Source organism: Trachurus japonicus, chromosome 19 (assembly GCF_045865225.1).
Source record: "Trachurus japonicus isolate A0001 chromosome 19, Traja_1.0".
Classification (NCBI taxonomy): domain Eukaryota; kingdom Metazoa; phylum Chordata; class Actinopteri; order Carangiformes; family Carangidae; genus Trachurus; species Trachurus japonicus.
The window spans coordinates 21,818,550-21,831,605 of NC_140925.1; the positions used below are offsets into that span (position 1 = coordinate 21,818,550).

The window sequence follows — 13,056 nt, forward strand, 5'->3', positions numbered from 1 at the left end:
CCTTAACACACTGACAATATAGACAAAAGTAGAGTCATTTCCTCTGAAGTTTGAAAATAACTATGTTGCCTGAGAACTTCAGGAAGCATCTTTTTTCAAAAGGACTCTGACAGTCTTTGATCTGCGTTTGCGCCTCTTCAGATCGATGCCCGTGCTGCCAAAAATAAAACACTGCAGTGGTTTTACACACGTATCCCTACACCTCTGGTTTGGATGAGAAAAGCAGTGACTGGGATTTTACACCACAAAGAAAACCAAGTTAATGTGACGGCTTTTTCCACTAAAACAGCAGTAGATGAAATGACCCTGGTGTCAAGAGCTGACAGCTGTTTGTCACTGTATCTTTTAAGATCACAAGCTCCAATCACCTGAGTTCTGCAGCTCAGGTTTGCTCATATTTTTGTTAAAGACAACATGTTTCAAAATGGTATGAATGCATTCAGAGTCTTTTGGAGTCATTCACAGCAGAGTGAGTTGCAGTGGGCAGCTCTGAACAGGACACAGGAGACTCTAATAAGAGCAATTCTAAGACATTACATTTTTATATATAGATTTTTACTGTCGGGCTAACATAACCTTTTAGTGTGGATCCATAGGTTTTGCTTTTTTCTTTTCTTTTTTTAATAAGAGCGCAAATAATCCGCAGTCCAATCATTCCCACCCTCCTGGGAGTAGCCTGCCCCTCCCATGTTACAAATACCTGGGAACTCTGACTGTTAATATGCTTCGATCGGACAGTGTTTACTCTAATTCTCTCCATTCAAGGCTTGTGTGGTCCGAGAATAGCCTCTGCTTGGATAGTCAGTGCTTAAAACGCCGGGGCTGCGGGGAAGGAAGTGACATGCTACCTTCCACTCACTACACAGACTTGAAGAGATTAGCGCGCAGGCAGCAGTATAATCTGGTTTCAGGACCACGGCCAGCGACAACTGTTTGGCCATGAATCCTGTCGAAAGTTTCCTCCGGCTCGCTGCGGACCCCGCCGGACACCACCGGGTCTGAAGAAGTTCACTTGGACCTCGAGGACTCTGACAAAGTGGAGCTGGAAAAAATGTTCGTTCAGTTGATTTTACCTCAGGGAGGTTGAAGCAAAGTCAAATCTCAGTGTCGCTGACTTCAGATTCCGCTGCACAGGAACCCTCGGGGTCAAGGAGTCCTTTAATCAAACAAAATCAAGTTGTTTCTTTTATGTGTGAGTAAGAAACACGAGGCGGAGGGAGTAGAGGAGAGGACACGGCTGTGCGCTCAGGCGGGAGCGCGCAAACACTGCACTTTGGTCGGATCCTGGAGTCGTGAGGATGGAGATCCGGCCGGACAGGTTTAAGGCCGTGGCAGCCAAGACTCTGGGGAAGATCTACGGGTATGTAAAGTCTCTCTGGGACACATTACTACCACAACATGCTGGGACGCACAAATGGCTGCGAGTGTGACTCCCCTCTCGAGTTGAAAACAAGAATAAAGTTAATTTCTAGTAATCACAAGAGGCCACTGAAGGGCAGTGTTTACCCGCGATTTTAAACTGTTTCTCACAAAAGAGAAGCGAACTGCTCCTTTTGAGATCAGCGTGATAGTGTAGGGCTGGGTGACCGGGCACAACATCTGTCTCCACAGGCTGCTGAATCCGTCTCATAAGAAACTGCCATACATAATTTATCACTTTATATGCAGCTGATGCAAAAAGAAAAAATATACAAATTCTTTCTCTCAACGCACAAAATGAAGCCTAAAATTTGCCTTTTCACATATGGAGATAAGTGAATCACCCTCATTTGCTCCTGAGGCACAAAGACAGAATTAAGTTTCATTTCAGGGCCTGGGTTGCTCTTTCAGTGTAAGATGAAGCGCTGGATCAATAACCAGATTCATTTCTCACATGCTTTTTTTCTGTCTGTCTCAGTGCTGTCCCAGCGTCAAACTGCAGGAGCCTCCACTCTCTCTGTGGAGGCTTCATGTCTGAGCCATCAAGCAAAACGTGTTTTTCAGTTTCCAACGCGCACCAAGGGCGATTTCTAACAGAAGTGTGCTGCTGTGTGTTTGTTGTAGTGGAGGCCTGGCGGGTTGTGTCTGCGGCCTGTCATCCTGCTGCGGTGCCACAGTGTAATCTTACAGGGTGACCCTCACTGTGGTGGAGGGCACATACTGGTAGAGCACGTTGTGGTGATGGTGGACTGGATATATGCTCCAAGCTCTGGATGTGGGTGCTGGGAAATGTGTTAGGCTATATTTCACATGATGTGATGCGGTTTAAGACCTGCACAAAGAATTTCTGTGCGACCTTCGTCACCCTCCACACATCAAGTCTGGTCCTATCTGCTAAAAGCTGCAAACAAAAAAACAAAAAAAGATGTAGTCGGGCCTGTCTCGGTGATGGTTGTACCTGAAAGCAGGCAGGTATTGATGGACTCCGCTTCCTCTCTGTCGGGATTTGATGTAGCGTCTAAACACTTAAATCCTCTCCATAAATAGCCTCTGCTCGTCCAAGCTGTCGGGCCGTGTAAATCCCTGCAGGCCGTACACCTTGGCCACATCTCTGCCTTCACCTAAGTAGCCCGGTGGCTCGTCATCCCCCCCCCCCCCTCCACTCAGGGCACCTCGCAGCCAGGATTAGGCCCCGGTACACAGCCCGCATGCAGCTGCCTTCACTTCCGCAGAGCGCACGTGCACTCAGGCACTACCCCTTGGTACCTGGCTGTCGTGCGTAACGCGCGCGTACGCGGCCCGCACGCGGCCCGCTCTGCACGCAACTTCAACCCACACACGGGCCAACTCAGACAGACAGATCACAGTGTATTATTTATCTGCTGAGTGTTTTATTGAAGCGGTGGAGATGTCTCGGGTCTATTTTTATTCCGTTTCTATTCTCAGAGAATCTCTGCGATCCTCGATGAATTCAACCTCAGATCAGTTTTCACCTGCAGCTGCGAAGAAACAAGAAACATGCAGCTGACAGCCCGTTATTCGTCTCATAACCACCACATAGTGTCTCCTCTGTTTATCAGCATCTTAGTAATTAGATGAACAAGTGTTTGACAGTGACATCTTAATATTTATTTATGTCCAGTATCAGTCAGGGGACTGAAATATGACTAAGCATTGTTAGAGGAAAAAATCTTTTTTCTCTGACACTGCTGAACTTTTTATACGCTCAATTAAATTTGCAATATCTAATGAGAATGGAATCAAAAGATTTACTCAGTGTGTGTGTGTGTGTTTTCAGTGCTTTCACACACTACTGTATGTGTTACTAGTGTGAGTTCAGTAGATCCTGTCATGACAAACTTTCCAGCCCCTCAAACAATCTGCACTAGTTATTCGACTCTCTCTTATCCAATCAATGATTCCAAGCTGTTGACTCAACCCTGAAACCAAGCTGCTGAACTGCCCTGACATTTGTCCTTGACGTATGAATTAAGAGATTAACATGGAGAGAGAAACCCAGCAGAATATTCACCCAGCACTACAGCTCATGTAAATGTAGCTTTCTCGCACATTATCAAGATTGAAAACGGTGCTTTTCTCTTACTGAGTTGAACAGCTTCTCAGAGGCACCCAGGCCTTTTTCTTCGTGGTGTGACGAGAGCACCGGGGAGAAGGTCAGGTAGCTTGTGAGGATTACCACGGATTTTCCTTAACTCAGGGTCAGTCATGAAAAGTCACTGCAACAGATACAGTATGTAGTAAAAGAAAAAAAAGAAAAATGAACAACAAAAGACAGACCATCACTGTATTTCCTGCAGAGAAATAGAACGACATGTGGACACACCCTGGATGCTGGGGAAATAAATTGGTGTTGGATGAGGAGCTGATGTTGTGAATAGTGTGCCAGACTGTGCGTGAGTCAGGGGAGCTGATGGGTTAAAGATAAAGAGGAGACAGGAGGAGTGAAGACAGAGGCCCGCCCAGATAAAAATAGTCCAAGAGAGCCAGAGATATTAATAATTCAAGATGGAGAATCATTAATACTTGATCAGTGTTGAAGACTGTTAGATTCCCTGCTTACAGTAACTAATAGAGCAACTGTGTTTTTATTGTTGCATACTGGTGGAGTTTTTTTGCTGACTGCTCTAAACAGGTTGATTGACATCTTCCTGTCATTCAATATGTCCATGTCCTTTCACGTCTTTGCAGAAAGTACAACCAGATTATAATAAGATGTGATGGCTGAGATCAGCTGGTGGCCTTTTCCTGCTGTTTTCAGAACTGTGATTGTCCTGGTAATTTAACAGAGCCATAACATATTGAGATTTTTAGGTTGACATTGTCAGAGCTATTATGCCAGTTAAGGCTCCTAATGTTAAATTCAAGGCAGTCTGGGATATATGGTGACCCAGTGGTCCATTACACCTGCTTTTATCCTGTTTCATACAATACACAGTACATGATAATACAGTTCTGATATATCACTAGTAAGACTTGTGAGAAGGATTAAAGCCATGTTAGCATTGATACATTTAACTAAGCTTTGAATGCAGTCATCAGTTTAGATAATCTCAGTTGTGTGCTGTTACCGTTAGTTTATGGTTTCAACACCTCACTCACACATGTAGTTCCACTGCAGCTACATAAACCACAGTGGATGTATGCAATATAGTGACGCAGTGAGTTCAGTTGAGGACATAAACCAAAGAAGTTATCTACATCTCTGTCATGTTCCCCTGCATCTTTGACATGTGTATTGTAATTATTATTGCTGAGTCTACAGTTACTGCTTCCTAGTACATGTATTAAGGTTAACTGTGATTAGAGATTTGTATGGATGGCTTTGTCAATTTTATTTCATTAATGACTTATCGGTGGAGTTAACATGATCTGAATGAGACAAAAAAATACTCATACCTCATATACTATACATTTACATCATGTTAAATATAAAGCAGAGTAACATGAAGTATCCAGGCTGCACTTTCTCTGCCAGACATTTTCATCCACTGGCCACTGTGGCTATAGGCTATATGCTGTTATTAATGCACTGCCCTGGTGACACAGTCAGCTAAAAATCACAATACACTTAAAATGTAGTTCTAGCCAGTGATCTCTGTCCCATTTCATCTCCTACTGTCCCCTAACCAGCCCTAGAATAAAGCCAGTTATAAAATACAACCCCATCCCTCAACGCTTTATTCATACTCTCAACTGTTGGGTGTTTTATTTTGGAAAACAACAGACCTCACCTGACCTGAGTTATGTTTTTCTTAACCACTTTTTAAATGATATTGACCACACAGAGGGAATAGGGATAATATGCTCCATCTTCTGGACCTGCTGTTCCCGAAGCTGATCTGAGAACTCACCACTGCTCATTTCATGTTTAATAGATTATCCGCTGAGTTTAGATACATATTTGATGCCTGTTAGACTGGAGGCTCACAGAGGTCATGGTTTCTCAAGGTTTCTCTGCAAGCTGTATGAACACAGTTTACAGAGCAGTTAACCCTGTTGGAGGGACGAGACATGTTTCTGTGAACACTGTTGTTTTTTATTCACACTGTATTCTTATTCAGGCAGTTCAGTCAGGACATGAACAGCAGGAAACACGAAGAAAATATCTGATGTATTAACACCTTGAGAAGACAGGATAAGTCAGAGTTGTAGCAGCGGGCTGACAGACTACTGTGCTGACTGTGTCTTGTTAAGATGCTGAAGTTACCGAGCAAACTGACAGAACAGAAAAATCATCTGAACACCGAGATCCAAGCCAAACCGTCAGAGCAGGATCTGTTGTTTCTGTGGCAACCAGAGTTTAGAAAACCTGGGGCAGATCACTGACCCGCGGACTGTTTCATCACAATAAAACCCCAGTATAGAAATCTAGGAATAGATTACAGGGTTTTCTTATGTTGTGCTTTGGGTTTTTTTCACATTTTTGAACATTTACACTGACTATATGATTATTTCAAAAAAATAAATCTATTTTTACATCAAGGAACCTTTTGGTGTGAAATGTCAAAGTCGGTCTCTGCAAAGCTAAACAGAGAGGTACACAGGGTCGCTGTTCAGCTGATAGGTCTCCTTGACAACCACATCACACCATCATTAGCTGATGGAACTGAAATTCAGTGTTTTAGGTGCTGCGAAAATGTTATTCTGCTATTTACTTCTTGAAAAACAGATTGACTCGTGGACCTTTTTATAAACTAACTAACTAACAGCAAATAAAGTTAAGGTGCAACATGTTTAATTCCCTCGCTTCTCCAAAATCCTCCCCACAGAGCTCTTGAGAAGAAGCAGGAAAATGGCGAGACCATTGAGCTGTCGGCCGAGGGTCGGCCGGAGCTGGTGGAGGAGAAGGAAATGCCGGTGGTGGACTGCACGTGCTTTGGACTCCCCAGGCGCTACATCATCGCCATCCTCTCCGGTATTGGTTTCTGCATCTCCTTTGGGATCCGATGCAACTTAGGCGTGGCCATCGTGAGCATGGTCAACAGCCACACCGTCTACAGAGACAACAAGGAGGTCATAGTGGTGAGTGGCAAAGGTCACGGGTTCCTCCAAGTTCCCAGTCTTAAAGCTTTATTCTCTAACAAGCAGGTGAACAGAGGACTGACTCATCACAGAGCACATCTGTCAGTGCTGCTGTTTGACGTGGCTTAGTGCTGTGAAGGAATATTGGTGATGGGTCAGTGTGTTTAAGCCACAGATCAATCACATCCCCTCAGAGGACCACAAGTCGATCACATTAATTGTCTTGTGTGGATGGTGATGTGGCTCTCTGTGCACTGCGGTGATGAAACTCTCACGATAAGTCGTCTCATCTGGTTGTTCCCCCCCCGTCTGTCCCAACAGAAAGCTCAGTTCGACTGGGATCCAGAGACGGTGGGGATGATCCACGGTTCATTCTTCTGGGGGTACATCGTCACTCAAATCCCAGGAGGGTTCATTTGTCAAAAGTTTGCAGCAAACAGGTCTGTCAGTCACTCCACTGCTTATTGTATGTGAGAGATAACTGCACTTTCTTCCACACATACTGAATGTCTTTTCCTTTCTCTATTCTTTCCTCCTTCAGAGTGTTTGGCTTTGCTATAGTGGCCACATCTTGCCTGAACATGCTTATTCCCGCGGCAGCTCGGATGCATTTTGGCTGTGTTATCATTGTCAGGGTGTTTCAAGGACTTGTTGAGGTGCTTGAGTCTTTTCTATAGCTTTCTCTTAAAACATGAAATGGGAAAAACATAAAGATTAACATGTTACATTATGACAGTCAAATAGTGTAACTTCTTCTCTGCTCTACAGGGGGTTTCATATCCTGCCTGTCATGGTATCTGGGCAAAATGGGCTCCACCACTTGAGAGAAGTCGTTTGGCGACAACAGCATTTTGTGGTGAGTCTCTCGTCTTGAATATATTATATAACGTAGTTATATGGAAATTCACTCCCCTGTACAATTTTTATGAAAGAAGACTTATCTGTGAAGGCTAAACTTGTATTTTGTTGGACATGGGAGTCAATGGGAGTTGACTCCAGAGTCCTTCAAAGAGCTGCTAAAACAGTTTTTTGACACTTCAGTGTTGCCTTCAGCTGTTCGTCCTCAGAGGTTTAACACTCTAAATATTTCTGTGTTTCCCAGGTTCTTATGCTGGCGCCGTGATAGCCATGCCCTTAGCTGGAATCCTAGTCCAGTATTCAGGATGGTCATCAGTCTTCTACGTCTACGGTAATGACCTTTAACCTTCGGACTGACCGGAAACAAAATGAAACATTCAGCTTTTACACAAATCTTGCTTTTCAAAGTGTGGACTGAGAATGTAGACTTTCCTGGGGGAAAGTACACGATAAACTGTGGCACTTGTCGCATGATAAGCAGTTCAAATGCATCACATCTGTGTGAATACAAAGTTCTCATTCCAGTAGTTGTGCAGGCACACCCACGACTCTGCAGAGCATTCAGTCGATGCTGACACATAATAAAACTGAAAGAACAAGATGACCACAAAGCACCAACAACACATTCATTCGAGTCATTAGATATGAATTACATTTAATCCCAGTCTGTACATAAGTAGCAGTTAGTCAATGCCTCATTTCCCACTTGGTCTTTTTAACCTTTCCTCACTGTGTGTGACTTACAGTACCCTTTTCATTCCCCCTACCTGTCTTTCCTCCTCCCCAGGGACTTTTGGGATCATGTGGTACTGCTTCTGGATCCTGGTGTCCTATCAAAGTCCAGCAGCCCATCCCACCATCACTGAGGAGGAGAGGAAATATATTGAGGACAGCATCGGCGAGACTGCCCAGTTTACAGTAACGGTCAGTGCACCGAGTAGACTTCCTCTGGTACAATATGACTCTGTATCACAATGTGTCACGCTGACAGTAAGTAGTGTGGTCCACTCTATTATTAACATTTCAAATCAGCGTGAAGAGTTTGCAGTATGACTGTGCTGGTACTTTTTTGTAAAGTAAAACAAACATTTGAACACAAAGTTAAAGATAGCTCATTCTAAAGTGCCAGAGACACTATATCAAGATAAAAGATTAAGAAACACCCTATTAGCTGTAACACCTGCTGATTTGTATACACATTCATGCATTCAAGCAAAACTATCACTTTACGCTGCTCAACTTCTTATTCATGGCAATGTGAACCTCAATTACAGAGAAACTGGTGATAAATTCAGGCGAACAATGCATATACATTTATGTTAATAAAATGGTTCACAGAATCAGTACAATATAACACATTTTCTGTGTTACAGAAATTCAACACACCATGGAGGGCGTTTTTCACATCCATGCCGGTCTATGCCATCATCGTGGCTAATTTTTGCAGAAGCTGGACTTTCTACTTGCTTCTCATCAGCCAACCTGCATACTTTGAGGAGGTGTTTGGATTCGAGATCAGCAAGGTAACTGAAATCAGATGTAGGCAGTGGGAGAAGGTGTTCCCATAGGTACAATATCACAATGTCACACCTCTACAGTTAAAGTGAAAATCCTAAGAGATCTATTATATGTTAAATAAAACAAATTTTGAACTGTCCTCTCTGGTTAGGTCGGCATTGTTTCTGCACTCCCCCATCTGGTTATGACCATCATCGTGCCCATTGGTGGTCAGCTGGCCGACTATCTGCGCTGCAACCATATCATGACTACCACTAATGTTAGGAAACTTATGAACTGTGGAGGTAAGAGGGGAGCAGACTGAAGGGAATGCAAAATGATACAGTAGAGCAGATATTGATGTGGTATAAAAGAAAAAAGACTGGCATTAGCATTTAGCATTTGACGGCCTTTCCAGTAAGACGGCTCTGTGCTGTGAACCTGTGAACCTATACTGTACACCAACACACTAACTCAATGGCCCGTTCTGCAGTTTAATCAAGCACATTAATTCTTCTTCTGTGGTTTTATCAAGCAAATGATGAGTCATCACAAAGCAGAAGCTCTGTCGCTATTTATAAACTTTGATAGCGAAGTGAAATGTAGAAGTATCACGTTTTTGGTCGCTGTGTCTGTACAAAAGTCTGAGAAACTGCTCAATCAACAGACTTTTATGGGGAAAAGCCAAAATGCACAACTAAAAGTGACCTTCAGTTGACCTAAACATACACCTCACATTGAGAACACAATTATTAACACATTAAAACTCTTTAATTCTCTTTACCCTTTTTTTTTTTAAATTCTTGTTGGTTTCTTTGACCTTTCACTCCATCAGGGTTTGGGATGGAGGCCACTCTGCTGCTGGTAGTGGGCTTCTCTCATACAAAAGGTGTTGCCATTACATTCCTGGTTCTGGCTGTGGGTTTCTCTGGTTTTGCCATTTCAGGTAAAAGCATGAGTAGAGTTACTCTTGGTCCCCCTCCACTGTGGAGTACTATGTTTTCCTTAAAGCCTTTTGGCCACAAATATTTATAGAGTTTGGACATCTTTTGTTATTTATGAGTAAAATATATGATTATAATAATATTTATTCTCCCTCATAAGGTTTCAATGTCAACCATCTGGACATTGCACCCCGATATGCTAGCATCCTCATGGGCATCTCCAACGGTGTGGGCACTTTATCTGGTATGGTTTGCCCACTTATTGTTGGTGCCATGACGAAGCACAAGGTGGGAACTGCTTCTAAATATCTACAATTCTCTAAAGCATGTAGTGTGTGTTTGTGTGGACAGGCAGCAGCAATGTTGAATTGTAGAAAGAAGCGTTGTATGTATGAAAATGTATACTAACACAACAAACTCAAAACTTGTTTTATAAAAATCACCCCCAATGACAAGACGATAAAAACAGAAATGCAAGACAAGGGCAGAAGTGTCACTTCCTCCTCGTTGCTTCCTATTGCATTCACTTGAGATGAGACATCTATCAGTGATATAAGATAGATACTAATTCAGTTTTGCACAAAGTATTCAGTAAACCTCAGTGAGCATATTCAGGCTAAATGTAGCTCTGATCGGGTCTAAGATCTTCTTTACAGTTCCTACAAGTCTTCGTTTTAATTTGACCATTTTACATTTGCATCTCTGTTCCTCTTCTCGCCCTACTTTGATAGACGAGAGAAGAGTGGCAGGGTGTGTTCCTTATTGCCTCGCTAGTTCATTATGGAGGTGTTATCTTCTATGGTATGTATATTAATTAATCTCAAAATGTTCCACTCAGTCTTCATCAGATCATTACAGTATTTCAAAATGCACCAGTCTGTGTGTTGTTCTTAATGCAATCAAATTAAAATTCAGTTGAACATATTTTATATATTTGTTTGTCAGCTTTGTTGCAAGAAATATTAAACCATAATCCTGATTTTGTCTGCAGGCCTTTTTGCATCTGGAGAAAAACAGGCTTGGGCCGAGCCAGAGCAAATTAGTGATGAGAAATGTGGCATCTTGGATGAGGATGAGCTCGCGAACGAGACAGAGGAGCTTTATCGCACAAGCGGTGGAGGAGGTTACGGGGCGATGAACCAGGGAGCAGATCCCAACGGAGGCGGAGGCGTGGGAGGAGGAGGTGGAGGCTGGGTCTCAGACTGGGACAAAACTGAGGAGTATGTACAACCAGCTGGAACCAATAATTATCTTTACGGAGAACAGGAGGACCGAGAGTTAACATAAAAAAAAGCAGCAGATCGTCTGCATATAACCTGTGCAGAGTGGCAGAAACAAGCGCATCAACGAGTTGAAGTTTCACCTGATGGCGTGAAGAACTTAAAAAAAAAAAGAAAAAAAAGTGCGGATTTAAAAAGGAAGGCGAGAAGGGACAATTTTCAGCAAGTCTGACTTTATTCATATAAGTGAACTGAATTCAAAGAGACTGCACAGTGGAGGTGAAGACATTAGTAGATGTAAGAAGTGTGTTTGTGTGTGATTGCAGTTGTGTACCCTGTGTGACAATGTAAGTAAGTGTGTTTTAGGACCAGACCGGTCAGTCACCACTGTAATATCAGTCGGCTGTGTCTCAGGCCTGCTGTGGCTTTCTGTGATCATCATTCATTGCAATAACTGTAGAAGTTTCTATATCAACTGACAGGGTTTGGATTTCATTAGTACGCCTCATTTATATTTGATTCAATCCAGATTGCAAATCATAAGGTGCAGATTGGACAAAGGTGCACCTCAGTTGTTTAACTGGTTTAAAAAATAAAGTTCAACAACAGCTGTAGAGTTTTTTGCATCCCATAGCAGAGTATGCACCTCCATTGAAGTTTAAGTTTTGTCCTTAATGTGCACACTTTGAAGAAAAAAAAGCATGTTACTTGTGCCAATACAACAAAATACTTTGCTCTGTAGTATTGGTTTACTTATCCACTGAGAAAGTAATTGAACACTGACAAATATTACTGTTTTCTGTTAAGTCTAAATAGCCCAATACTGATGTTTTAGATGCAGCATTATGATTTCCTTGTGTAAAAATATTTCATGTGCAAGGCCTCTTACCTGTCTGCCTGCTGACAAACTGGGGACTACAAATGCCTCATATAGGACTGACATATTATCCAGGGTAGTAACAACCCTATATTTAATTAGTTTCTTAGTTTGGAGTCATTTTTTAGTTCTACCTGCTCTCTTTTTTCTTCAAAACCTTGCTTTACATGCGATATCTGCTTCATTATTGTTACTCTGTTATGTAACTATAGCGTACAGTTTGTGCTGTACGTTTTACCAGCTAAGGCCCTGTGCCGCCACTGTATTAATAATCTAAGAACACTAACACATGCCAGTCTCTCTCTCTGTCGCAGTTTCAAAGCTGCGGTGCTGCGGCTGTGGTTGTGTGATGAACAAAAAGGGACTGTCATTCTTGTAAAGCAACATGCAACAGATCAGTCAGTCTCATTATAAGGTGTCATTTCCCTTCGCTTTTCCTCGCTAGCACAGCAAGCTGAAGATATGTGAAATGATCAGTAAAGTAAAAATACAACTAAACACAATTGGCCAATAATGGGCAAAAACGAAACAAAGACATTTCACTGTACATGAAGAGTTAGTTTTACTTTTTGTTCATAGATGTTGTAATGTATGTAGCCAGCCCCAAAGTTCAAGTTTTAAGTAAAAGAACATTAGGTCATGGGATGGTATCACTTTGGTGGATACTGTTTCAATGAGTTTACTCATAGATTAGATATTAAATGTTAGGGTTTTTACTGTCATTTTTCATTCATTTATTCTTAAATGTTTTGTTCTGGGTTGTAACCTAAAAGTGTTAATGTAAAAAAAAAAAATCATGTACATGTGGAACATTGTATAATAAAACCTAGAGGTGATCATTCCTGTATAGATATTCTTTACAATTTATCTACTGGATGTTTAAGTGGCACATAAACATAAACTATCTTGCTGTACATAGATGACTGCAGCTTAGTGTTACAGCAACTGTTTTTTTCTCGTTCGAGCCAACTTTCCTCTGCCTCACCGAATTTCTGGCACTAACAGGAGGTTTCATGTTTCCCGTAATGCAGCACTCCAGGCTGCGTATCGATCACTGAGCTAAAGCATAAGAGCATGGAAATGAAGAGGAACAAAAAGAAGATTTTGATAGCACCAGAACAAAGGGCTCGTCAGTCTCAACCTGTAATACGCACTGAGGCTCAGGGACTCACCCTCACTGTCCTGCTCTGCTCTCTGA

The 13,056-nt window shown here is 42.3% G+C and overlaps 1 protein-coding gene across 1 annotated transcript; it reads left to right on the forward strand.

Moving 5' to 3' along the window:
- The first annotated feature begins 780 nt into the window (after window positions 1-780).
- On the forward strand, window positions 781-12,701 carry LOC146967981 (vesicular glutamate transporter 1-like). The gene is made up of 13 exons (XM_085762111.1): window positions 781-1,360; window positions 6,210-6,462; window positions 6,784-6,902; window positions 7,004-7,118; window positions 7,231-7,318; window positions 7,565-7,651; window positions 8,108-8,244; window positions 8,694-8,843; window positions 8,990-9,122; window positions 9,653-9,763; window positions 9,922-10,049; window positions 10,493-10,562; window positions 10,753-12,701. Exons 1-13 carry the CDS (start codon window positions 1,299-1,301, stop codon window positions 11,046-11,048), a joined length of 1,749 nt encoding a protein of 582 aa, XP_085618237.1. The 5' UTR covers window positions 781-1,298; the 3' UTR covers window positions 11,049-12,701.
- Window positions 12,702-13,056: the final 355 nt, after the last annotated feature.